The following is a 26,696-nucleotide window of genomic DNA, read 5'->3' as shown; positions in this document are numbered from 1 at the left end:
AGTGCTTTCCATCTCCAATATAAACTTCACTTTTATTATCTGGAGTCGCTGCATGTAGGTGGAGAGTGTGTCGCTAGATCCATCCAATATCCATACGGTCCTGGAGAATTAACATTCATGTAACTGAAAATTTTGTTGCTCGTCATCTATATGAAAAATGGTGCGTTTTACAGATTTTAATTGGATATATATCCATACCTATGGAGTTCATGTTATATAAAAACACAATGTCAGGGGAAGCTGGATTGATCTTGGTGAGGTTTGTTGAAAATACCTACTGTGGCTTGAGAGGGCTGGCTAGTTGAGCCACATTCACATTGGCGCCACAATATGCTTCCCAGGCTAGGTACCTAATCATTGCCCCCTAGAATGTATGGCAGAGCAGAATGACTTTCATTTTTATCGTACAACATACCACAAAAAGCGATTGGCATGTTCAAAAATACCAAAAATTTGCAATATTCAAACCTCAGAAGCCAAAAAACATCAGAATTTGATCACTGGCGGTTTCGAACCGCCGACCTTGGCGTGCCAAACCTATCTGAACGAACAGAACAGATATTAGCACCACGCTCTAACCAACTGAGCTAAGCGACCTGGTTATTTGATGGGAGAGCGTTGCTTTAAAAAATTATAAATAGATATAATATATGGGGCTGACCACTAAATGTCAAAGATTTTCAATCAGTGGGGTAGGGTGGGGCAGGAAAAGCTCAACAGATAAAGCAAGTTTAGGCGAGATGTTTAACCTCACTCAAACTTTAGAGTAGATACTAGGTAAACATTGCCCACAAGTCCTGAATATGTTGCTCTCGTCGAGCAAGTTAGACTCAATCTATTGTAATTGTGTTAGATGTACCTAGGTATTTGGAGGAATTATACAAGCGTTTGTATACATGTAACCTTTTTTAATCTTACAATAATATTCAGATTTTCTAAGTGTTAAGGTTAGATAATTCATTCTCAGACTTCTCTACTCATTCATATCAAGACAAGCCTTCAAATGTTATAGAATGGTTCCAGCTACTTCCACATAAGTCAAAACAACACAGTCCCCCGAATTTCTGACTTGACATTATGTCATGTGAAGTTCCCCTTCTCCTGCACGTTGAGCGAGCCTATCTGCTTGTGACCTATCGACTGACACTCATAGTCGGTCGTACGAACTCGACCACTGGAATATGGTAAGTCGATCAGTTCTGCTTAACGTCTGCAGTGAGGAGCGAAAAGGGCCTCCTTTTCGATCAATGATAAGTTGTACAGTCCAAACTTTCTCAGTTTTATCCCTCTATTCGTAGTCGAGTCTGAAGGTCTCCGTGAGGGCGATATCCTCCGCATCAAGACCTTCGATACCTGCGGCCCCACTTGCCATTTTCCCTCTTTTCTCCCCACAGGCGGCGAACCCAAGATATCAAATTCGTCAGCTCCTTGTCAACGATTTAGTCTATCTGTCTTGATTTCCTCTTCCTTGCATATGCGTTTCTGACTTTTCACAAAGTCAATCAATGTCACAACAAGAAATCACTGAGGTCAACTTAACAAAAAATAGATAAGGACATGCAATATGCCCTCTTGAGATGGCTATTGCCATTTCCAAGGCACATATAAAAAGTCGCAGTTGTCGTGGATCTTTATATACATAGGCGGAACTTGGAAAGAGAAGAAGCAGACACTCCTATTTTGACTGCTCTTTCAAAATGATGAGACGAACGACGATAACTTAGCGCCAATATTGTCTCGAGACTTTCCTGGATGGTAATTCTCCTTCCTCGCTCTTCATTTTGATTTTCAAGCACCAGTGCAAGAAACAGAGCATACAACGTCAATACGTATATCAAGATATACGCATGTGTAAGCCATCAGTATGAAAATTTCCTGAAAATGTGTCGCGGCTCATACATATAGGAAGATATCCACTTCAAAATTCGATCTTGAAGCTTGAATCCCAGTTCCAATTATTATTTTTTTTGCACGTGTCTTTGAGTCACCAGGGCTGCAAAAGATGTTATAGATCTCATGAGAGTTGACATATGATCTTACAGAAAGATTAATTGTATGAGCGTAAATAGAATGAATTCTTGTGGCTAAAACTTTGTGATATTTACATAGGGTATCCTCTTATATGTCTCAAGTAACTCGATTCGTCAACGGAACTACTACAACTTTCCCTGCTCCACGCTCATTTCTTCCAACACGTCATCTCACTACCATAAGATATGATTACTAGTAGTCATGGACTGAAATGAGAGTAGTGAGGTGCTGTACGTAGATCAAACCCGGAAAAGAAGACTTCGTATTAAGCTCTTGCTCGTTCCTGCCAGTGATCCCACTCTATAATAACCCATCGTTCAAATCAGATTCTGAGGTTTCATTTGATGATTCATACTTCTGATTGCATAAACAATGAATAAAACATAACATTGTAGCGATATGCAGATCGTATGAATAATCGAGAAGCTGAGGACTTGTACGGGTTTTGATTTTTGTAGGTGTCGATGCTGCGAAAGATGTTGACTTTGAATACGACTGAAAGTTATGTTGCCACATGAACAGTTTCCTTTGATAATTCGGGCTTTGATGTGAATATCCATAGGGCTGGCAATGTTTGAGTAATATTGACCATGAACAAAGTAGCAATAGATTGTCGTGTAGGCCACTTGCTTGACTATAGGTCCAGGATACCGCTATAAGGATTGAGGTTTTATCTGATGTTGAAATCAATAGAGGCTAGGCTGGGTGTTTCATTCTGGTCGACCACTCAAGCCCGAGAACAAAAACATTATGTTCATAAAGACAAGATCGGTGGTATTCCTTCCCGAAATGATGAAACCGGTGAATGTGGATGTGAACCATTCAATACCCAAAAGCAACAGTCAAATCGAAGCTGTTAACATTGATAACAATGAGGGAGGAAGAGACTTTGGTGAGTTCCTGGTTTGAGCGTCCATTCTGACTCCTGCAATGCCAAAAAAACCAAGCCAAGCACCAATCCAAGCACCAATCCAAGCACCAATCCAAGCACCAATCCAAGCACCAATCCAAGCACCACAAAAAGCTGAATGCAAGTGCGAAATCCAAACTGCTATTTCCAAGCGATCGAATCAAGCAACAAAGTAGGAACATGACCAAGATTGTGAAACTCCGCCCCAAAATTTGACCTAAAGCCTTCACTCTCTCGCGCCTCCGACCACAACAACACGAAAAAAATAGCGATCGAAGGAAATCCCGTCACAAATACACGACCACAAAGTCCTGTATCCTGTTTATGAGCCCCGACAACCTGACTTTCTTGCTTGCTCCTCCGGTAATATCTTTGGTGTCAGGGAATGTAATGCGACAAGTGTGGCGAACCATCGAAACTGAGCGAATGTTGTGTTCATCGATATTGCGTCAAGCATTGCTCGTATAGCAAACCCCAAGTCTTGATTCTTGATTTGGCAAGCCACACAACCGCACAAGTTTGCACACTAACCCAGGCCACTAAGACACTATCCTAATCCTCCATCTCAGCTTGCAAGCTCCAATACTCCACTGCACCACACTCAAACAAGCATCAACGCCAAATTGAAATCAATGACAGAAGGGTTAGAGAAGGTCAAAACTATGTACAAGCAGACTGGACATCGTACCAAAGCTCGAACTGACACCGAAAGCAAACACAAACGACACCGGAAATGCTCCACGCCGAAAGTAACTATGAGACCACCAAAACAAACACGAATAAAACAAAACCAGAGTCCCAGCCTTGAATTGTTATTTGAGAATCCTCCCAGCCTTGGTGGGCAGGGAACTCATTCTTTTTTTTTTCAAATTTTTTTTTTTTTTTTAGAAAAGGAAAGACAAAGGAAAGCCGCTCGGAAGACCTTTAAAGGATATTCCCCTGGAGGGAACTGTCTTGAGAGCGCTCTAACAAGAGACCACTAGGATCTCTTACCAGGCCCAGCGTATACACGACGTCTCGGACTGCGAGTCTTGAGCTTTGCAGCTCGTTCCTCAGACAGTCGATCCATCGCCTTCCGATGAGCTTCTTGCCGCTTTTCAATCCAGTTCACCCCATCCCCCAGGGCGGTGAACGCTGTGTCAAGGTTAGCGAACCAGGAAAGATGCTTGCTAAAAAACATTATATATGTATAAATGGCTGAATATCGCTAATGGGGTGAGGAGAAAAAAAAAGAGAAGAAAAGAGAAAAGAACAGAAGATGGGAAGATAAGGGCATTTGTTTACTGCCATGAGAACTATATCTTCAGTTGGAAGTCGCGATAAGCTACTTAGTTGCAAATTGACGCGGAGAAGGAAAGAACTATGTGCATGTCTGCATGTATTTTTCAAGAGAACCGATCATGACCACCCCAAATCTGAGATCGTACAGGCAAAGAGAGATTGATAGAGACAATTGTACACTACAGGATTCCAAAGAACGCAAATTATCAGTCTACGTGGAAACTCCTGCATGTCGTTCAGTTGATACGAGCCTCATTTTTCTCTGACAATATATGAAATTGAATGAACCCATTGCGCTTTCCCTCTCCCTGACGTTCCATCTACCCAAGGTACCAATAAACTATACGCAAGGTGTTAAGAATTTTCCGCTTGAACAAAATAAGTATCAACTTTCACATTGTTTATGGCAAGATCGTAGATAGGGGTGCTTACTTTCGAGTTTCCCAGTCAATTTTGTGATTTATCATGCATGCTTGATTTCCCGATATTGGTTATTCTTCCATTTCTCTTCATTTCTATCTCTACAACCCTTTCTCCCATACATCAGATTCTCCCATCCTATTTCCGTGTATCTTCAAGATTCGATACTCCTGCCTCTTTTTGACCTCTTTCCTCGTTAATTATCTTCAGTTGCCTGATCTCTTCTGCCCTGTATATTGAATTAGTCATTGCTGAAAGCAATCATATGCATCCGTTCTTTGATTCGAGCAAGAAATACAGGAAATTCGCGTTTACTTACATCCCATTATTAACATATAGCAATCCCAAAACGAAGGCCGCAATCGGGATACTAATCCAAGTCTTCTCCATCAATTTGCCGAATTTGAGAAAAGGTGAAGACATTGTCACAACGTTTTCGTATATGATGACGGTGCAATGCTATTTTTCTCCCGGATCTTTCGTTGATATTCCGATTCTCGTGAACTGTCAGAAGTCTAGTCAGCGACCTGAAGATAAGATCTTGGAAGGGATTTGTGAAAAACTATGATGAGGCAGTACATACAGCGAGAAATATCTATAGGTCAAAAATGAACCTCCGGTAATGTTAATAAGTCCTAAGAATCCGCTGAATTTACTGCTACAAATAGACCTAGGGGACATTGAGGATACTATGATGATTAATTGTAGGTATCTTAAATATAAACAGTTCTGATATGGAGATATAATGATTGTGGGATTGTGCAGATGTATGTGGAACGGACGACGTGGAGAAGAATTCCCTGATTATGAGGAAGATGTTAGCTTTCTCTAGTGCATCACATGACAGAAGTGTACTATTACCTACCTAGATACCTTGGTATGACTACCTAGTAGTAATTCATGTTCTCAAAGGGGAAAAAGAATGACTCGTAGAACGCTAGCGCAAATTCTTTTGATACGTTTTTTCGACGAAGCACAACTACAAACTCAAATCTCCATCTAGGAATGCGCCAATAATATCCATCCCAAGTTGATCTCGTCAGGAAATAATTTCCCAGGGTTAGGGTTTGCTTCCGACGATCGTTCAAGGCCAAGCCTAGAAATGGTTCCATAGCTACACATGCAGGGAATTGATCGTTCTAACAGGTTTTGATTGGTAGTGGTGCTAACGGTACGAATGTCTTACTCTTCGTGGACTTATGAGTGGGCAGAACTGCCACATATAACAAACACGATTCTAAAAGCTTTTGGGGACATTCCTACCTACGTAGTGTATGCTGTGGATAGAAAGAGCGTCCAACCGAAGTTTTACCCATTGCGTGTGGCAAAGCTGCATAATTCATTGCAGGTGAGCTCAAGGTATAGAGGGAGCCAAAATCGAAAGTAAGCACCCTGCTTTTCAGACGTGCAACAAATGCTTTTGAGTCACATGGAAATCGTTTCATTGGATGACGGGAATCTGTTTTGCGAATCACATCCTGGACAGAAAAAGCCACATATCCACATTGTAACGACATGGATAGTTTCGATGGGTGATTGAAGTTATGTATGTCTTGATGATATATCCCAATATATCTATCTATTTGTGATATAATTCTTGCATATATGCTCTCTTCACTGAGCCAGAGGATCTTGGCCATGCTCATTCAAGATTGGACTCGAAACATTGATCGATTGAATTAATCTACCATTCTAGCTGTAGAGGGTGTTGTTCGAATCCACGATCGATATGGAGATATATCTTCTCAGATCCTGGCTTCCCATATAAATTCAGTGTCGGAAAGTAACTGGCATGGTGTTTTAATATCTGAGGTGAATTCGTGAGTCCATAATGAACAAAAGCTTACAAAGTCCTACGCACATTTCAGACAATACGATTGACCAGAGTATAATTCTTTATGGCAAAGAACTTCATATTATTTGCACATGTGCGCAGGCAGGACATCGTCTCTTTTGTCCTGTCATGGTGATGATGTATAGTCCAATGCCCAATCCTTTCTGGGAAAAGGGTATACTCCCCAACCGTCGCTCTACATGTACGGTCTTCCACCAATCAATTGAGTCTCGCCAATACATGAACCATACCAATCGCCGTACCATTCACCGTACTATGATGAATAACATTTCTGAACCATAGTACCTACGGTCGACCAGTACATCTAGCGAACACTAGCGGCTTTTGACTGTATTGCGATTATGAAACTTTCCTATATAGTTTCTCAACTTGCACACTGGTTTCTCAAAAATACAAAGTACTTTCAGTAAGATTTTACATACTGACACTACTCAACTTCCAACATTCTACTACCAAACCTTACATTTCTACCAACTCATTTCTACCTACAACTATTCAAATTCCGCCAAATTCCGCCAAGTGAATCGAAAACATTGACACTTGACGCTAGATACCTGTAGTACTACTGTACTAGTACTAGTAGACGAGTTTTGAGTTTAGTTATTAAGATCATCCTCTTCTACTTTTCTACTATTCAACTCTTGAAAAAACTTCTTCAACTACTTCAACTTCTTAACTTCTTAACTTCTTCAACCTTTCGACAACTTTCTTGACAGAGATTCAACAACAACCTCTTTCCCACACAACAACATCTAACATTATCTACTACAACCATTTTCTAGATATTGTCATAACTAAAGCTCTTTGAGAGTACTTAAGTTTAGGTTATCTACTACAACTTCGTCCGAATACAGTAATAACCAGAGTTCTCTAGGAGACACTCAGGTTCACTTGTAAGTATTATCTTTCCATCCCAGCACTCTTACTTCCTCGACATCCAAAATCAAATCTTCCATATAATATTTCAAAGTCGATTCTATATTTGCTTCCACATGTCGCAAAGCTAATCCTCTCCCATACAGATTTACATACGTCATTTCGTATTGTACAAATTAGCCACGAAACGACCAAACAAATCAATAGATCACTTGTCATTTATAGCTACAGCTAAGATGTCATACACAAACCAAAAAGTCTCAAGCCCCGTTCTTGGCCAGAGAAACTTCGCGTATGCGAGAAATTACTTTCCTGCCAGAAGCCCAATCCTAGGTGAGAGAGATGGCTCTGAAGATGGACCAGACAATGTCTCTGTAACCAGTGTAAGTTTATCTCTCCTTGTTTCCCCAAACAGTTGAAGCTAATAGTATTTAGACCGCTGCTCCAATTCCCGGAATGTCTCGTGGAAAGCCAACAGGTCGCTCTTGGGCATGGCAACGAACTACCACCTCAAGAAACCACTTACAGCTATGGCAAGACCAGGACCTGAACGCCAATTGAGCTCATCTCCTGAATATGCTCCTGCAAGCGAAGGCTTGCTCACGTAGACTTTAACAATCCACGCTCTGCTGAAGCTGCGCCCGGAATCTCAAACTTTAACCCAAGCTCTTCCAATCCCCCAAGCGCCCTTTATGCTCACTATCAACCCCAACTTCAAACCCCAACATCGGGCCCTTCTTTTCTCCCCGATTATCAATCTCCGGAATGCATTATCGGGAACACTTCACTTCTTATAGTGCCAGACCACAAAACTCCTTTTGCAATGCAACCACGACAACCCATGCTTCCAAGCATTGCAAGTGATTTACTCCAAAAGCAGGGAAGCATGAACAACTCGAATTTTTCATGGACACATTCAAAGGTTTCTAGCAGAAAGCGACCATTCGAAGAAGATGACGATTTCTTTGCACCACCTTCTAAGAGACGTGAGTATAGTGCAACACGACCGTTCGGACTCTACAATGAGACCACTGCTGGGTCAGCAAGCCAGACACTTCAAGATTCTCGCAATAGAGTCTACCCCAGTGGCAACCGCAGCTTCACTCCTGCTGATGGATATGTCGAGATAAACAATTCTAGAACTCCCGCAAACTCGGATATCTATGCTGGAATGGTTTACCAAGCAGCACCTTCAACACCGAGAGGACGTGCTGCGATGAGTATAACAACAGACCTCTAGCAACATTCCCATATGAGGTTGAATACGCTACTACTGAGACGGCGTATGGACCCAATTATTCAGGCACACCTGGTTTGGTAATTCAACAGAAGCCGGTCTCTACTCTTACTCGTGGCGCCAGTTCACCCAATTCCGCTGTTGCTCCCAATTACAGATATCGCCCACAAACCTCAACGCAACTTCCCCCACTTGCCACTCTATTCACTGGTTTCAGATCTCACGAATCATCACCTAGCTCGAACAATAATTATTCCATGGAGCCTCAAAACAATGTTAACCATGGCAATATTTTGAGCCATCACCACAGCGTACCATTCGCGCCGAAGTTTTTCACTCCCTCGAGGCCCGACATGGCTCCGTTGATTCGGATACTGTTGATCCTTTGATCCTCTCTTCGTATGCTCCTTCTCCTGCTTTATCAGAGGACTCTACTCATGACGCAGAGAACAAAACTCGAATGAAAACTCTCCCGTCGCATCCCCCCAAGAGGAAGATCCAATCGACAGACAAGAAACAGATTCCGCCACTCTTGCTGAAGAAACTCCTCGACAATCCATCGAGGCCCCTGATAATTTCGACAATGAATCAGTGGTCTCATATCATCCCAGTGACAACGATGACGATGAAAATCACAGCCAGTTAGCAACCCTCGATGAAGATGTAAGCGATCTCCAAATTCAACGAATATTAAGAAAACACGGCAAATTTTTGGAGGATCTTGCCACCCGAAAGAAATGACTATTCCAGCAAACTCCCATGTTTAATTGACGACGTAGAAAGATTAATACAAACAACCAAAGAGCAATCCGACAAAAACACAGAATTACGCAAGGAAATCCGCACACTCAAAGCACAAGCTTCCTCCCAATTTGCGTATTACATTGAAATGACTGAGATGGCGCTTAAAGCAACCGATCCATCCCGGATTGATGATGAAAAAATCAAGCGCCTCATTCAGCGAAGTGTGGAAGCAGGAAACAAGACTGCGGATAATGCCACTGTTAATAACGCGGATGTACTTGCGACTTTGCGGAGAGAAGTCACCGAACTTCAGAATACAGTCCTCAAAATGCAAAACGAGGCATTGATGAAGCAGGTTGAGGAGTTGCGCGCGCTCAGAGATCTTTAGGTTATAGAGGTCTTTGGGTTATGTGGGAGGGGTTGGTGGAGTTTGGTGTGCGGTTTTATAGATAGATACAGTTTGGTGTGCGGTTTTATAGATAGATACCCAGGCGATATGGAGATATATTCATTGGTATATTCATGGGATATTCATGGGATATTCATGGGATATTCATTGGGATAGCGTTTGCGGGGCGCAGTGGGTTGCGGCTATAGGTTTCTATTTTCTCTTCTAATTTTTAGGCTCGAGAGATCTTGTACTCTGAAGCATTGTTTTCGTTTTACTTTCTGGTCTACTTGTCTCTCATACACTGGCTAGAGTGGAGTTTCAGGAATAGCGGGTTTATCTTTTGATTATTCTATAAAACAAATAAAACACAAAAAAAGATTAAAAATAAAATGCAAAAACAAAATATTATTATACATACCTAGTACCTATTGAGATATTGAAATAATTATAAATTGACATGCATGCATCCTAATTATACTTAACCCATATGCTGACCCTCATTCTCTTTTTCATCACAAACTCTTCATTTCATCTTCTTTACTTCTTCGGAAACTTATTTACTTTTATATACTCCAAGTTTCACACTTTCACTTTCACCTCCATCTCCATCTCACCCTCTTTACCTTCTCGGCAAAGGTAGACTTTTCTTGACACATCTTCTCTTCAAGTCAGCTTATCTCCTTACTCTCCTTACTCTCCTTACCCATCTCTTTCTCCCCCTTCCCATCTCCTCCTCTCTTCTTCTCCTCTCCCCTTCTCCTGCTCTCCTCTCCCCTTCTCCTCTCCTCTTCTCCTCTCCTCTTCTCCTCTCCTCTTCTCCTCTCCTCTTCTCCTCTACTCTTCTCCTCTCCTCTTCTCATCTCCACCCCCCTCTCCAAAAACCAACTCTCTCTTCCCCATCCTTCTCCATCTCATCATCATCACCAACCCAAGATCCCACACCCCTCCTAACCTTCATCCGCAACCTATTCCTTTTCATCTCAAATCATCTATTCCCTATCCCTCATTTCATTTCCTATCCCCATCCCCATCCCCATCCCCAACTCTCTCATCCCCATCCCCAATCCTTCACCTCCAAGCTAACCAGATACTTATCCATCCACATACCTCTCATCCACACACCTCTCATCCACATATAAAAAACAAAAATAACCAAAACCAACCATCCTTTCAACATTCAAATTCAAGAACTTACTTACAACATCCCAACATCCCATATCCCCACATCCCAACTCACAGCTGCAACCAAGTTTCCACTAACTTGTAACGAGTAGGTACCTACATATAGATAAACATAAGCTTACAAATTATGAATTCTAGATCAAAAAATAATTAATCTTACCTACTCATACCCTATAACGAGATATCAGTGAGATAGATAGTTATCAACTCGCCAGTATTTCGGAACATCTAATATTCAGTACCTATCTAATAATAAGCCATTGATATCGAAAGATCGAAAGTAAAAGTAAAGCTTATTCTTTGTTTTCAGATACCTAATTGAACTTATAATAAAAGATATCATATAACTATACTTGTATACAAATCAAATAACCATACATAAATTGAATTCCTAGATATAGAAAATATAATGAATATACACTATATAAAAATTCCGTAAAACCCGACGCTTAAGTTTCGGAGCGTAGCGAAAGAAACATTTATCATGTATTGAAGAGGAAGAAGAAGAAAAGAAAAAAAAGAAAGAAAAAAAGTAAGGAGGGAGGGAATGAAAAAGAGAAGAGAAGAAAGAGAGAAAGGGAAAGAATGAAAGGAAGCAAGAGACAGAATGGGAAAAGTAGGGGGATCGGAATTCTCAGATCAGGAAGTTAAAGAGATACCTACTAGGTAGGGAAATGTGATGATAATAATTTTGGAAATTCATGTCATTGATAAACTACGCAGCGTAATCATATCTCCTATTCTCGATCTCTTTTTTGGTCTTTCAAAAACTTTAGGTGATACTTTGTTTCTTCCCTCTCTAAGGAAATTTTTGGTGTAAAGAAATACTAATCTCTCATCTCTCATCTCTCATCTCTCTTCTCCTCTCCTCTCACATCTAACATCTCAGACCCTATTCCCAAGCATCCTCTCCCCACCCCCCAACGCACCCCCATCTAATTCTCCAATCCCCCCTCTTGAATCTTCTCCAAAATCCCCTTAAACTCCCTCCACTCCCTCATCAAAACCTTACACCCAGCTTTCCTCAACACCTCCTCCATCTCCTTGCGTTCGCCCTCCTCATAACTCCCCACATAGCCCACAGTATAAATCCCCGCCCTCACCGCCGCCGTCGCACCACTCCTACTATCCTCAATCGCTACACACTCTGTCGGCTTGACCCCCAACTTCTCCATCGCGTGCAAATACACCGCCGGATCCGGTTTACTCGTCGGCTTCTCCAACGACGTCGCAGCGCTATAAATGCGATCTCCAAAATACTTCGCCTGGTCCACCTTCTCCACACTCGCCTTCAATCGGCGCAACGCACTCGAACTCACCACCGCCATCAAATACCCCCCATCTTTCTCCAGCCGCACCAATTCCTCATCCACCCCCTCGCAGGGCTGCAACGCCGCCTGGAGCTTCGCAATCACCTTGTCTTCTTCCTTGCTCACGTACCCCTCGAGTTCCGCATCGCTCATCGAATAGTTGTATTTGCTTTTGAGACTGCTGATCATGCCGCGGAAATTCTGCCCCACGAATTCAGAGAGCAGTTGAGGACCCGTGTAGCGGTCGCTGATGCCGCGGGCTTCGAGAATTTCATTGGCGAGATCGGCGCAGGCTTCGAAGGCAAGAGATTCCGAGAGTACGAGTGTGTTGTCGCAGTCGAAGAGGAGGGTGGTTATCTAGGGTGGGGTGTTAGTTGGTGCGGGGTAGAGGGGTGAGGGGGAGATGTGTATATGTGTATATGTATATTTATATGTATATGTATATGTGATATAACAGGGGAAGATGAGACGAGCAAAAAAGGAAAAAAACTGACTGGAGCCATTTTTGCTATTTGGAAGTGATGTTGTTGGATTGAAATCTTGATGGATGAAGATATTCTTGTGTTGTATGTGTTGTGTAAGTATCTCAATGAATAATCAAGAGAACCAGGTAATATGTGGTGTTGTGAAGTCTTTCGTAAACAAAGTAAAGTAAAGTATTTGTCTTACTTCTTTCCTTTAAACAAATTCAAAGTCAAATTCAAATTCAACAATAGAGAAAGAACAAGAAAGCAAAACAGAAAGAAGGTGGGATAAGAAAGAAGTCATTCATTCATCCATCCATCCATTCATTCACTCAACCACAAATGTTGGATTGGTGGGGTGCCATCCAATCCATCCCATCCATCCATCCAATCATCCAACCATCCAGCCATCAAAAAGCCATTACCATCACTACTACCTATCATCTCTCATCTCTCATGCATTCCTCCTCTCCACAACCTACCTACCTACTACCCACCTAGTCTCCTAGTACCTATCTACCTAGTACACATCCAACCCGTGTAACCCCGCCATTTCACCACCTTCTCGTTCGTTTCTCGTTCGTTTCATGCAGTATGACATTCGTGAAAACCAAGACCACCAATTACAGTATCGATATCAATGATATCGATGTATGAGAGTGGGGCTTTGTGTTACTAATACCACTTCTTAGGTAGTAGGTATTACTCCAAGTTCGTTTCGTTTCCTTTCGCATGCTGATATTGGATTTTACTTGTGATTCCTATTATTTTTTCGTATGATGGATGTGTGATGCAGTGTGTAATATATAATATATAATTAGGATGTGGTGATGTATAGACAATATACCCCTCCAACAAACCAAGGCGTTGAGAAAGTATCGCATTAGTATCATAGAGAGTACTTTGTAAATACTAGGTACCTAGTAGGTAAAGAGTCTCGAGAAAAGCAAGCAAGTAAGTAAACAAGCAAGCAAGTAAAACCATAAACATAAATCTCTCTGACCGCTTAGATTTATATTCTATCTACTATTTCTATATATACATATATACATACATATATACAGCTACCTAATTACCTAGCTACTTAGCGATTTATCTCTTAATAGCTAAGAGTTCATACCTTCCTACCCAATATCTACAATTCTATATATTACCCTCCCCCCATCCAGCCATCCATCCACATATCCTCCCAACCAATTCCCATTCGATTATCAAACTCTTCCCTTTCCTCCCTTTTTTCTTTCTTCCCTTCAAATTTGTATCACATTACCTACCTACTTACCATTGTTAAATTATATCATTGGGCACCAATCTAATTCACCTGTATGTATCATCGGCCCGTGGATAAACTCACTCTTTACTTCTCACTCTTTACTCCTCACTCCTCACTCACTCCTCACTTCTCACTTACGATTCTTACCCATCTGTAACTACTGTAGTAACTCGGTATTCAACAAAGAGCGTGAGGTCTCGTGAAGGGGTCGGGTACTTTATCCATTAGTCTACCTAGGTACTGACGCCATATCTACTAACTAGATAGTACCTCACAACATCTCAACATCTCAACAACACATTTCAATTTCCCTTTCATTGTCGTCTACAAAATATATTTCTATATAACAAATGTTCCGAATCGTCCTTCAATCAAATTCCGTCATTCCTCATACTCATCCTCATACTCATTCTCATCCTAACCCATGCTAATGCCAAGTAAAGTCCTCCACCAATTGCTCCTAAAACCCCCGAAGATACATATGCAAGTCATGTCTCCTCCCGATGAACTTGTGTTGTTCTCATACCATCTGGTACATGTGATATATGCTAAATGCACTCATTCAAATGTACCTGTATGTTGTTTCTTCCCCAACCAATCCATCTACCAATCCGACACGATATACAGAGACTTTCAAACGGGATCCATTAGTATCGAAACCATAACAGGAGGAAACCAGAAACGCCAATGTGAAATCATCTATCATGTGCCATCCATCCGTTTATCCGTTCATGTATAATGTATAATGTATTACTCAATTATTCTTGAATAATCAAGTTTCTCATGGTTCACCAATGACTGGGATATTACCATAATTTCCCTCGGGAAACTGCGCTCGCCCCGTCCTCGAATTTTGTGATCCGCCATATCCACTCGCACTGTATCCGGTATACGCGGTTGAAGCTTCCAAATCATCATGATGAGCCGTCGATGTAGGTGCATATGATCCTCCGTAACTCGAAGGTTCGTAATCTGGTGAGTGAACTCTGCCTACGAAGTTTCCGCCGGGATATCCATCATCGTGTAATTCATGCTCTTCGTGCTCTTCGACATTATGAACTGGTGCATATTCGTCATCGTGGGGAGCGGTGGAGAAAGCTTCTTTATCGGGATCGATCATGGCTGCGTTGTTGGGAGCTCTGGATGCGCCGGGAAGATATCCTTCTCTCTTGTAGTACACCAGACCATAGAATGACATTGCTGTTGAGAGAATCCAGAAGAGCCTGTGGTTTGAGATTAGAAATGTACTGTTGAGAATTCCAATCATGCGAATCAAGAGAACCAAGACATACCATAAGAAAACACCTAATCCCACAACTGCCTTGCTCACTTTACACCCGCTTCCACATTTCCCGGTTGAATTCCAGTTTGCGACCGCTGCAAAAGCCGACAGAGCCATCACACACCAAACGAGATCAATCACCAACAGCGCATACGGGTTTGCGAATTTTCTCGTCCGGGGAAAGCGTACGGTCATGGTAAGATAGATCACTGCGGGTAAAACCAAGAATGTCTATTGGAATCATTATCAGTACGAGTCCCTCATCGCATCTGCGGAATGAAAATATACATACATAACCAAAGTTCCATCCAAGTCTTCCATCTACTGTTGCAGTTGATCGCATAACGATGATATCTAATATCCATATGACGACTGCCATAGCTAACTGTACGATATGTACAGCTAGTTTATATTTCTGCAAATTATGTATTGAGAATTCCATGTTGTCGGTTTATTGAATGCTGGATTTTTGGAATGACGGTATGGAAAGTGTACAGTCAAATGCGACGTGAATGCTCAAATGCGACGTGTATGCTCAAATGCTCAAGTTGTGGATGTTTTTTCCCCAAGTGTACTCAGATAACCTAGATAGGTATGGAATGGTGGTATTCTGAATCTCGTATCGAGTGCGTCCTCGTATATTTCTGATTCTGAGGGGCTGAAGGTAAAACCTTGGAGACTGTCTGATATTTGCTTGGTATGTGTGTGGTAGGTGTGCGGGCGGGTAACGTTATGATATTCACAAATCGTCAAGCACCGAAAGTCAAAATGGAGTGAAAGGATGGAAACGACACGGAAACAGCAGAAACAACAGAAACAATAGAGATGTCAAATGTCAAGACCATCAAAGCGAATGAATCAACGCAAACTCTAAATTATACGAAGAAAAGAGGCTCATCAACTTCATACGCGTATTCCTCACTCATTCGTACGTACCCTTTGTAATATAATATAAGAACGGCTCAGCCTTTTTTTTCTTCTTCTCTTATGAAATCTGCTTTTGAGGAAACTTGGTTGCTCCTTGGGTTTCGATGGGTTTTGACGAATCAAGTGGATTGAAGAGCTGGGTATGGGAGAGGATTGTTTATTTTAAGTAACCTTCCGCAGTAGAAATCAATCAACAATTTGTGTGGCTGGGCAACCAATGAAGCTTGGATTTAAAGAGAAGGTGAGACTTGCTTTGTGAAGGCTGCGTGAGTTGATGGATGAGTGGATAAGTGAGGGATGAGTGAGGGATGAATGGATTAGGTAATCTTACCTATGAATCTGGTGATCACCCAAATATATGGAATTTGGATGTACAATCAATTTATTTATAAACCATGAGTGTTCTGTTGATACTTCTCAATGGACATCTAGCATACATTTCGTATATTTCGTACATTTCGTATATTTTGTATTAATTCGTATATTCCGTATATTCCGTATATTTTATACTCGTACAAAGTAATACTTATTAGTATCGGCCTCAATAATATATATTTATTCAACTTATTCCCAAATATCTGTATATGCCGGTATCCGAATTCAAGCATCAACATTCGCGCCATCAAACATTGGAATAATGACGAGGACAACAGACTTCCTCTATCTATCTAGTATCTTCCATTATCCACAAATCCAGCACCACCTCCAAATGGTTATCATCGCCAACGTGGTATTTTATACGAGAGAGTTATTACAAAACGCATTGGAAAGAAGTTCCATCAACTATCAATCAGATACTAGATGAACTTAACTTTTTAACGTGTCGGTGAGTAATTGATTGATTGTTTGCGTGATTTATGATAAGGTATCTCGGAATCTTATCCACAAAACATCAATCTTTATTTCCCTTTCTGCTGTATCTACATATTTTTGGGTAATATATAGTTCGATGTATTGTCCTTTTCATTCTCATTTGATCTTCATGCTGCAATGATACATCAATAGATATATAACCAAGAAATCAACGGTACACGACTTTTTCACCCACGCAAAAATGTCTTCACCCAACCACTTGGATGAAGAAACACCCCTCCTCGCAGATACCACAACTTTACCCTCCCAATCACCATCATCTGAATCTGCAATCCAAGACCCTTCCACATCCGAAGCAACTATCATCCCCAACGAACAAAGCACCAAACGTTTAGTAGTTACTCTTGGAGCAATCTGGGTAGGTGTCTTCCTCGGTGCTCTAGATTCAACAATCATCGCTACCCTCTCCGCCAGCATCTCCACATCCTTTAATTCCCTCTCTCTTCTTTCCTGGCTCGCCTCTGCATATCTGATCGCAAATGCAGCTTGTCAACCGCTTTCTGGTCGCCTCACAGATATCTTCAGTCGGAGAACTGGATTGATTGTGAGCAATGTATTATTTGCGGTAGGAAATTTGATATGCGGATTAGCGAAAAACGAATGGGTGATGATATTTGGGAGAGTGGTGGCAGGATGTGGAGGGGGTGGGTTGATGGCTATAAGTACTTTTGTAGGAAGTGATTTGGTTCCGTTGAGGAAGAGAGGTGTGGTGCAGGGAATTGGAAATATATGTTATGGGACAGGTGCGGGCTTGGGAGGGATCTTTGGAGGTTGGGTAAATGATACTTGGGGATGGAGAATGGCTTTTTTGGCTCAAGTTCCTTTTATCATTGTTTCTGGAATTTTGGTCACTTGTCTGGTTAATATTCCTCCCAAGAAGAGCGAGAAATCGAAATTATCGAGAGTGGATTTTATGGGTTCTTTCGCGCTGGTTCTTACCCTTGTCCTTCTTCTCCTGGGACTCAATTCTGGTGGTAATATCGTACCTTGGAACCATCCGCTCGTCTATGTTTCGCTCCCCCTTTCTCTCGTTTCTCTTCTTGGATTTATATACATCGAACTATATATCGCCTCGGAACCCGTCATCCCAGTTCGTCTCCTCGCAAATCGTACTGTTCTCGCCGCTTGTCTTACAAATTGGTTCGTTACAATGGTCGTCTTTATGATTATCTTTTACGTTCCGTTATATTATCAAGTCCGGGGTGAGTCTACCACCGCCTCTGGTATGCGTCTTATTCCTCAATCAATCGGAGCTTCTGTCGGATCTCTCGGCTCCGGAATCATCATGAATCGAACTGGAAAATACAAATCAATTAGTTTGATAACACTTACCATGCTCGTTATTGGAACCGGTCTTCTAGCAACTCTCGATTCTAACAGTCCGGATTGGCCAATATATATCTATCTCTCCTTGACAGGAATTGGCTACGGCGCAACTCTCACAACTACACTTCTAGCTATTATCTCAGCAGTATCGCATGATCATCACTCGGTCATCACATCAGCTTCCTATGCATTCCGTTCCACGGGCTCAACAATTGGTATTACCATTGCAAGCGCAGTGTATCAAAATATACTCAAATCAGATCTGTGGGAAAAATTCGGAGACAGACCGAATGCGGAAGAGATTATTGGGAAGATTCGAGATTCTTTCGATGAATTGAATAAACTTCCTGAGGGGTGGAAAGAGGGTGTGACGGAAAGTTTTATGGATGCTTTTAGGGGGGTGTTCTTGACGGCACTAGGTTTTGCGATCTTAATGGCTGGGGTGGGGAGTTTGATGAAACAGAATGTTTTGCATGATAGGTTGGATAGGAGGTAGTGGGTTGTTGGATGGGGGAGGGTAGATGTGTGGTTTTTGGATGACAGATAGGTTTGGATATGAAGAGGTAAGATGCTCTGTAAGGAGGAAGGTCATTTGAATCTACCATGATTGATTTTCATTTTTGGTGTGAAATCTCTCTTGGATCAAATGTTAAAACGAGTTTAATGTTTTGATATGTTGAGTTCAAAGTGGAAAGTCAAGGGGTTGTATGTTCGTATTGAGACTAGAGGGTGAGCAACTCAATAGCTCAATTTTCAACATACTATACTGGAGGAAAGATATACATACACACACACACACACACACATATATATATATATATAGATGAATATACGCAGCGGTATGGAATTGAACAATTAAATTAATCTTTATATCATTGGAATTGCAATTGGAATTGGAAACTGGTGAATACGTATATCTAATGTATAGATAGTATTAGATCTTGATTTCTATATCTCTTTCTGTGTCGAGAATAATCCGTCTTTCTGACTTTTTGAGATTTTTTTTCTTATGGGGAATAATTGGAATTTCGCCTTTATATTGTCGTTTATAACTTTTGGCTTTTGATTAGATTGTAAAGTATAGTAAAGTAGCGAGAGTAGATAGGTTGATGTGATGTGGTATGGTATGGTATGGTATGGTATGGTATGGTATGGTATGGTATGGTATGGTATGGTATGGTATGGTATGGTATGGTATGGTATGGTATGGTATGGTATGGTATGGTATGGTATGGTATGGTATGGTATGGTATGGTATGGTATGGTATGGTATGGTATGGTATGGTATGGTTATGGTATGGTATGGTATGGTATGGTATGGTAGTATGTGGTTTGTTGAATTAAAGGGAAGGGAAGGGAAGGGAAGGGAAGGGAAGGGAAGGGAAGGGAAGGGAAGGGAAGGAAGGGAAGGGAGGGACATGTAGAGGGTTGAGTAATGAGTAACGGATAATGGATAATATGATATGTTTAATTGATTGAGAAGTGAGGAGTGAGGAGTAAGGACTGGAGGAGGAGTGGACGAGTGGAGGAGGAGTTGAGGAGGGGGGGGTTTATTCGCTGAAGGGTGATAAGGTGGTGTGATGAGGATTTGGGGGGTGGGGTTGTGGATGGGGGATAGGAGATGAGGGATGAGGATCTAGGGGATGGGGGATAGGAGATGGATTGGATTGAATTGAATATACTTAATATTATAATATTATAAAATCACTACCATAATACTTTTGCAGATGAAGAACAAAAGATGAAAGATGAAGGAAAAGAATTAGGATTAGGATTGAGAAGTTAAGATACCCAACACCAAACCATAACTAGAGGAAATATAAAAGAGAAGTTTTAGTGAAAAGTAGGACTTGAATGAGTGAGGGAATGAGTGAGGAAATGAGTGCTTAGAATGAGAAGAGCGGGAGGTGTGGAATGTTGAGGATGCCTAGGTGGGGGGTGGATGTTAATTGGGGATGGAATGGGAATGGGAATAGGAGGGAGGGAGGTAGTTTCTTGGATTTTGATTTTGGTGTGGTGTTGTGAGTAACTTGTTGGTTGTATATAGTGTGTGGTATATAGTATGTGATAGGAATGGGGATATCGGAGCTGATATTGAGATTAAGGTTATATATACTATATTACTTGAATGAATACGAAAGAGATTGATTCTTTTGATAATACTTAGTTTAAGATTACTACTTCCTGTGTATGTATAAGTAGCTAGGTAGATAGATTTTTGGATTGGATGTAGTCTGAGATTACTAGAATATAGCATTTTATTATATAATTTAAGGGATATAAGAGTAAAAACATGTGTGATTTTTAGGATATGCGAGTGACTTGCTGTAGATTATATCCTCGAATTTAAGGGACATAAGAGTAAAATATCTTCTAATTTCAGGACATGAGAATAACTGAATGGTTTCTGAGGAGTATAAGAGTAAGTTGTCGTAGTTATTAATGTCTATCTATAACTATAAATTACATTGAATATAGTGATAATATTGAGAATATATTAACCTAAGGTATAGAGACTTATATAATTCAAACTTCAAACGTAGACATTTTGAGCTTGAAAATTATCATTTTTAAGGAATAGATTGGTTTATATCGAACTGGAAAATGAATTATTGGAAATATACAAATTTTGGTGGTTTAGTATGTGGTTAGTAGTATTCAATATTATTGAAGTAGGGCGTGTTCAAAATACGGAGGATACTAGTTATAATACTGATATTACTTGGATGGCGAGATTGAACTCTGGGTAAGGAAGCTTGCCCGGAAAGATAGAAGGGCTTGTTGATTGATGGGTCTCACTGACTGCAGCTCATGGAAGTGGAATGATTCATTCATTCATTCATTCGTCATCATATATAGTTGATAAAGATGATGAGAATATCGCCAAGTACGTTATCTCGAGACTCGTATGAAGCAAATTAAGAAATGAATGTAAGCTTCTGTGACCCGATGAAAGAAATAAATGAAAGGAACAAAGAGCACGTGATTTGAACCCAGAGAAATAAACACAAGCCCCATCATTCCAAATCTCAAGCGTAGAAAAACAGACTCATACCCGTCGTGAGAGCTGAGAAGGGTTTGTTCTCCCTCGTCTCTCAACCACCATAACCTAGGCCTCAAATCTCAATCTCCCTGGGAATTTGGAATGCTGTCGACCTAAGGGTAAACAGCGTTGGTCCAAGGAAGCGACGCTGTCTTTGATGCTTCGCAAAGAGCGCCCGCCACAGGCAAGTTCGCAGTGGAACAAACAAAAGCCACGCGCCATGTGCTCGCTGCCACCGTAGTTTCATCATGATATGCCGTTAGGAAACTCGTGTTAGTCTGCGCTGTGAATACACGTGCATTGAGTGGCCCATCTGTCCATCCAGCATTGGGTTTCCAGATCTTCTCTAGTAATTGCGTGTTGCTGTATGCGACACCAATGTAGTACAAATGAATCTAAGCGTGCTGTTAGTCGTCGATCGATATGTGTGTGAGATGTAAGGAAGAAGGGGGATGGGGAATCAGAAAATGGAGGGATGAGAAAGAAAAATATTTACCTCGTCGAAGGATCCCCAACCTATAGCAGCAAGAGGAGTATTAGGCTTTGCGACACCTACAGGAATTACCACACTACTAGTATAGCCCAAAGTAGCAGGGAAACTCGGAATGATCTCTATGACGGATCCGTTGGCGGCTTGGTAGTAAGTGCGAACAGCAGCGATGTATCATTGGTCTCACTCTTTTGTAGAATATATCTATACGTCGGTATTATGTCATGAGACTTTCAAAGAGTGAAACTTCACAGATCATCAGTGAATATAAATATTAAGAGCTTTTCCTTTACACAACATATGTCGCGATTGATGTTGTCTATCAATCTTGATTTTCAAACTTGGCAGGAATTACACGCGTCAATCTCACAGCATCGCAGCTATGATGCTCTTGTTACATCTTTGGAGAGCAGAAATACTAGAGATTAGAGGCCATAGAAACCACTGCAGGACGAACATATGACGCCGGCTGATGTCCAACATGGCTCAGTGAAATCAATTCCACGGAGAATCGAGAGCGATTATAAAATGTAGTGTCCTTTGTGATCCTGTGATTTCACTAAAATCGCAGGCACTACATATTTCTTATTATCTAGTTCCCAGAATCTAATATAAAATTGTACTTCCATTCAAGTCAAGGTGTAACAGTGTTGGTTGGGCCAATCTCCGCTCTCCGACCTCGATACAGGAATTTCAATGAAGAAACACAAATAGGATTATGATATATCTTCTCTTTCAATGAGCCAATCGGTGTTTGTAAGTACTTCACGAGCTCAACATTCGTAACTCAATGGTTATCACACAATGGTGCAAAGTCTAAACTCTGTCACCTCTGTGCTTTCCCATTAAACCATCAAATTGCATGAATGACAAGTGTGCTAGAAAATCGGAGTGGAAGATTCGTGCGCTCTATGGTCTCTGAGAAAATAATATGCCAGTATGACACAGCTTGCAGTGATCATTCTTCTTGCTTTTTGTGCAAAATCGCGTTGTTGCTCTGTGGTAAGAGGTTGAGGTGCTGCTTGACAACCTCGTGCATCACTAGACGCTGGAACAGTCTTTGATCACTACAATAGACGTAGCTAGATATGAACTATCTATCAACGGATATAAATACAATCTCAATCGCGACAGTACAGAAATGAGGGCAAAGGAAGATAGTCACGACAGACCAGGTGTTGCTTGTGTTTATTAAATTATGAACTGCAGTGAGTGCCCAGGTGGGGCTGAGAGTTCTTGTTGATGATTCAGCAACGCCTCAACACCACTAGTGGGTGTATTGGCTGATGAGACACTTATCAACTTTCAAAATATTTAACAAATTCATTCTTCAATTACTTGATACCGAAAAAATTATTTTCATTGCTCAGTCTCTAATGGATTGTCATAATGATTCCCAAGATATTTAAATCTACATTTCTAGAGATATTTCTAAGTCTATTCTGGCAGCGTTCCGTTAGTCCGTATACTCACTAGTATATGTTCTTTTCAGATCTAAAGCCATCCCCTATTCAACCCATCACCAGATTATCTTAACACGAACAGGTTTATTTCTTCTTCTCATATCTCAATTGCGAAACATATTTATTTTTGGGAAATTCCTCCTCATGAGTCTTAGGAACTGTGTGAACAAAGAGTGAATGCATGGCCTTAAGTCATTAATAGTTTACAACAAAGGAGCTAGTCCTACAGCAAGGCCTATTTAAGGATTGCTTATTCTATGCATATCTAGCTCTTCGGATAGAATGCGATTTGACAACTAGAACCTACATCGTAGGTCCGGCATCATTCGTACTCTCCTCAAACCAACGGGAATAAACGAGATTTCGAGCGTGTACTAACGTTTCCTCCGGAAAAAAGTTGCCAAAAAGTCCTCTTTTTAAGTTCACTCATGCTATGTCGTCTCGAAATACCTGCGGGTAATCAGAAAAATTGAACATCTTGGAGGTACCCTAGTCATGTAATTCTCACAAAGTGCATCAACGCCCCGATGAGCCACCCGCATATTCATGAAGCTTAAGAATGGGAAGCATGAGAACGCACAGGAAACTCTTATTATCTGCAGCAGGTTGATAGTCTACAAGAATGAATTGGCAAATAAGTGAATACATGTACAGAGAGAATACAATTTCTATTGGTATCACCTTGATAGCGATTATGGTATCTCTATAATAAAGTTAACGGTAATGTGTATAGTGCTATTGTCTATTTCTTGAATAAAACTATTTAAAGTTGAGTATCTACATATCAATAATATAGTTTCATGATTGTATTCACGACATCGATACTAAGAATTCTTAAATCACACTAGCATATATGTATAAATCAAAAGCTTTAGCTTATCCTAATATGATCGAACACTTGAATTCTAAATCCCTTCCAACATATAATGGAATCCTGAATGCTATGCTTGTTCACTGACGACTATTGAATTGTAGATTTATGACATTGTAGAGTTGTAGAATCGTAGAATCGAGATATGTGGAAACTATGTAAGTGTAGATGCGATGTATGCGGCGCAGCAGAGAGCTAAGTTGAAGAAGATGAAGGTATCGGTGCTGGAGGAGGAGGAAGTTGAATTCGACGACTTGTCCCTGGCAGTGTTCGTGGCAATGTGCACCTCTTATGCCTAATGTTTTGGTTCCTATTGTTTGGTTCTACGAACTTCGTTGACAGAATTCGATAAATTTGTAGGATGAGGAGGAGGCTACTGTAGAATGGCTCAATAAAGAGATCCGCAGGGTTGATTTCGATAGTTGTAGAGGTGAAATCGATGATGTTGTCTAGCTGGAGCAAGTGTGTGATGGACGCAGAAATTAGTTTTGTATAGTTAATTTCTCTTGAAAGTGATCGCTGTTTGGCAGTTTGTATCTTTTGTGCTTGTCGTTTTGTTTCTATATTCAAAATTCTTGAGCATTTGTTGTTGCGTTGAATATCTGCGGTAGTGATGTAGTAAAGCACTTTGTCTTGTTTCCTATATCTTGCTTCTGTAATGAGGTCTTTTCGAAAACAACATCGAGTCTTCTGATCTGTGACATCGCTGATTACTGTTAATATCCACTTCGATAATGATTATGATGTCTTCATAATAGGCTTAATATAGTCATGTGGCCGTTTTTACTATATCGACAATTACAAATGATCATTGATTTTAATGAAGAATGAAAATATCACAGGTAGGATTTTAGATGATTCTGAATCGTACGAATGAAAGTCATGACCATGTTTGGTGGTGCTCATGTTGTATGTAATTTGTATCGTTTCATCGAACTTGCTCTACCGTTAACTCTGACTTTACAATACCCTGTAGTGACATCTTCAATGACATCGACAAAAAGATATTCAATGCAAACTTTCATATAAATTTCCTTTTCATATATATATGACAATATCAAAGCTTATTGGTCGTTAACTTAGGGTTTTGAATAAGCATAATGAGTTCAAGAAGCGACCCATTTATTCTCGAATTTAATTAACAAAATAAAGTAATAAGCTCCAAAAGAATCTAGACGTTTCGGGCAGTTGAATAATTTGGAATGTCAAGGCGAATTTTGGATGGTGCCGAGGTACGTGTCAAAGAGGGGGAGCTAAGTGAGGTAGTAAAAATCTAGATTTAGGGGAAAAGCTGGTTGGATCAGACTAAGGGCGGTAGATTGCTTGGCAAGGTTTGAGTCGAGAATTTACTTGAAGTTTTTAATTGGTTTCAAGGGTTCTATCTTTGTATTATGTAACGTACTATATTTACGAAAAAACAGAAGCAAATTGATGTATGTATTGAGTAGATCGTTTGTAAACCTTCTCAAGAGCTTTCAAAAATTTCAAAAATTTCAAAAATCTCTTCCAAAAATGATTAAATCCCTCACAAATCGAAAGCCCTTTTGTGGGGTAGGCATATCTTATCCTTTTAATCATGTTAACATTTTAAATCTTCTCTTTTTGACATTATAGCAATAACATCGATAATGAGTTAGTGGTGTAAGTAATAAAAAGTACAGAGTAGTCATTTCGTAGGAGATGGATGGAACTTGTGATCATAGGAAATAGAATAGTAGTATTACCGGCCGGAGATTTTTCCTATGCACGTAAAAGTTCTATAATGAACGACTATCACCTGAAACCTGAAGGCCGACTTTATCCACTGACGAATTCTAGAACTACAACAGAAATGGATCGTTCAGTTAGATGTAGTTCCTACAACTGCTATGACTAGGAACAAAGATTGTCTTAAAGCATTTTGTATAAACAAGCGAATCTTAAAAAGGGGCCTCCCCACATACAATTCAGGCCCGCGGATCCACAACGAACAGGGATCACAAAAAACAGCGACACAGGTTACACAAGGTAAAAAAAATTGTTGAGATTTGAGGAGAATAGAAAAAATGCAGCAGCAGGATGGAAGAATGTAAAAGCAAAACGACACCTGATTGATTCGAACACTCGCTCCCGAAGGAAATGCCTGACTCTGGTTTAAACAGTAGCAGGGCATCGCGTTAACCACTCCGCCAAAGTGCCTGGTTGTGGTGATTCGTGTTGGGGATAATGAATTTTGAGTATATACTCCATTCAGTTAATGCAATGAAACATCAAATGGCTTGAACGCCCGGATTAGATTGGCTGCCCCTCTAAAGACATAGTAGCTTCGTTTGATAATACAAAATGAGGTTGTGATTGATACGATCCTCTCAAATCTTATTAATAAGGTTATTATAAGCTCGATTTTCGAACATGTGCTACAGGCTTCACCCAGGAAGAATTACTCTAAGAGCGTTTCAATCCCTGAT

The 26,696-nt window shown here is 40.7% G+C and overlaps 7 protein-coding genes across 7 annotated transcripts; 2 read left to right on the top strand and 5 right to left on the bottom strand.

Moving 5' to 3' along the window:
• Positions 1 to 4,284: 4,284 nt before the first annotated feature.
• Positions 4,285 to 5,616, bottom strand: EAF02_010088 (uncharacterized protein). The gene is made up of 5 exons (XM_038906136.1): positions 5,508 to 5,616; positions 5,226 to 5,442; positions 4,962 to 5,146; positions 4,655 to 4,871; positions 4,285 to 4,590 (listed from the first exon to the last, which is right to left on the bottom strand). Exons 3-4 carry the CDS (start codon positions 5,063 to 5,065, stop codon positions 4,781 to 4,783), a joined length of 195 nt encoding a protein of 64 aa, XP_038753863.1. The 5' UTR covers positions 5,066 to 5,146; positions 5,226 to 5,442; positions 5,508 to 5,616; the 3' UTR covers positions 4,285 to 4,590; positions 4,655 to 4,780.
• Positions 5,617 to 8,196: 2,580 nt separating this feature from the next.
• EAF02_010087 (uncharacterized protein) lies at positions 8,197 to 9,742 on the top strand (the record flags this gene model as incomplete). The annotated part of the gene is made up of 4 exons (XM_038906135.1): positions 8,197 to 8,593; positions 8,677 to 8,971; positions 9,057 to 9,251; positions 9,394 to 9,742. 4 exons carry the CDS (start codon positions 8,197 to 8,199, stop codon positions 9,740 to 9,742), a joined length of 1,236 nt encoding a protein of 411 aa, XP_038753862.1.
• A 671-nt stretch (positions 9,743 to 10,413) lies between these two features.
• EAF02_010086 (uncharacterized protein) lies at positions 10,414 to 10,605 on the bottom strand (the record flags this gene model as incomplete). Its single annotated transcript, XM_038906134.1, has 1 exon — positions 10,414 to 10,605. The coding sequence occupies one exon, from the start codon at positions 10,603 to 10,605 to the stop codon at positions 10,414 to 10,416; it is 192 nt and encodes a 63-aa protein (XP_038753861.1).
• Positions 10,606 to 11,862: 1,257 nt separating this feature from the next.
• Positions 11,863 to 12,740, bottom strand: EAF02_010085 (uncharacterized protein; the record flags this gene model as incomplete). Its single annotated transcript, XM_038906133.1, has 2 exons — positions 11,863 to 12,594; positions 12,732 to 12,740. The coding sequence occupies 2 exons, from the start codon at positions 12,738 to 12,740 to the stop codon at positions 11,863 to 11,865; spliced, it is 741 nt and encodes a 246-aa protein (XP_038753860.1).
• A 1,514-nt stretch (positions 12,741 to 14,254) lies between these two features.
• Positions 14,255 to 16,258, bottom strand: EAF02_010084 (uncharacterized protein). Its single transcript, XM_038906132.1, has 3 exons — positions 15,549 to 16,258; positions 15,267 to 15,487; positions 14,255 to 15,197 (listed from the first exon to the last, which is right to left on the bottom strand). Exons 1-3 carry the CDS (start codon positions 15,696 to 15,698, stop codon positions 14,756 to 14,758), a joined length of 813 nt encoding a protein of 270 aa, XP_038753859.1. The 5' UTR covers positions 15,699 to 16,258; the 3' UTR covers positions 14,255 to 14,755.
• Positions 16,259 to 17,237: 979 nt separating this feature from the next.
• EAF02_010083 (uncharacterized protein) lies at positions 17,238 to 18,878 on the top strand (the record flags this gene model as incomplete). Its single annotated transcript, XM_038906131.1, has 1 exon — positions 17,238 to 18,878. The coding sequence occupies one exon, from the start codon at positions 17,238 to 17,240 to the stop codon at positions 18,876 to 18,878; it is 1,641 nt and encodes a 546-aa protein (XP_038753858.1).
• Positions 18,879 to 21,538: 2,660 nt separating this feature from the next.
• Positions 21,539 to 22,215, bottom strand: EAF02_010082 (uncharacterized protein; the record flags this gene model as incomplete). Its single annotated transcript, XM_038906130.1, has 3 exons — positions 21,539 to 21,820; positions 21,922 to 22,058; positions 22,209 to 22,215. 3 exons carry the CDS (start codon positions 22,213 to 22,215, stop codon positions 21,539 to 21,541), a joined length of 426 nt encoding a protein of 141 aa, XP_038753857.1.
• Positions 22,216 to 26,696: the final 4,481 nt, after the last annotated feature.

Source organism: Botrytis sinoallii (genome assembly GCF_014898435.1).
Source record: "Botrytis sinoallii strain Bc 23 chromosome Unknown BSIN_024, whole genome shotgun sequence".
Classification (NCBI taxonomy): domain Eukaryota; kingdom Fungi; phylum Ascomycota; class Leotiomycetes; order Helotiales; family Sclerotiniaceae; genus Botrytis; species Botrytis sinoallii.
This window is presented reverse-complemented; position numbering and strand designations above follow the sequence as displayed.

Bases quoted from the DNA above. Each gene is read 5' to 3' on its own strand.
- EAF02_010088 (XM_038906136.1), bottom strand. From the start codon at position 5,065: ATGTCTTCACCTTTTCTCAAATTCGGCAAATTGATGGAGAAGACTTGG. The intron at 4,872-4,961 runs GTAAGTAAACGC...TTCAATATACAG, and splicing joins CTATATGTTAATAATGGGAT to GGCAGAAGAGATCAGGCAAC.
- EAF02_010084 (XM_038906132.1), bottom strand. From the start codon at position 15,698: ATGGAATTCTCAATACATAATTTGCAGAAATATAAACTAGCTGTACAT. The intron at 15,488-15,548 runs GTATGTATATTT...TGATTCCAATAG, and splicing joins TTGGATGGAACTTTGGTTAT to ACATTCTTGGTTTTACCCGC. The intron at 15,198-15,266 runs GTATGTCTTGGT...CTCAAACCACAG, and splicing joins GGATTAGGTGTTTTCTTATG to GCTCTTCTGGATTCTCTCAA.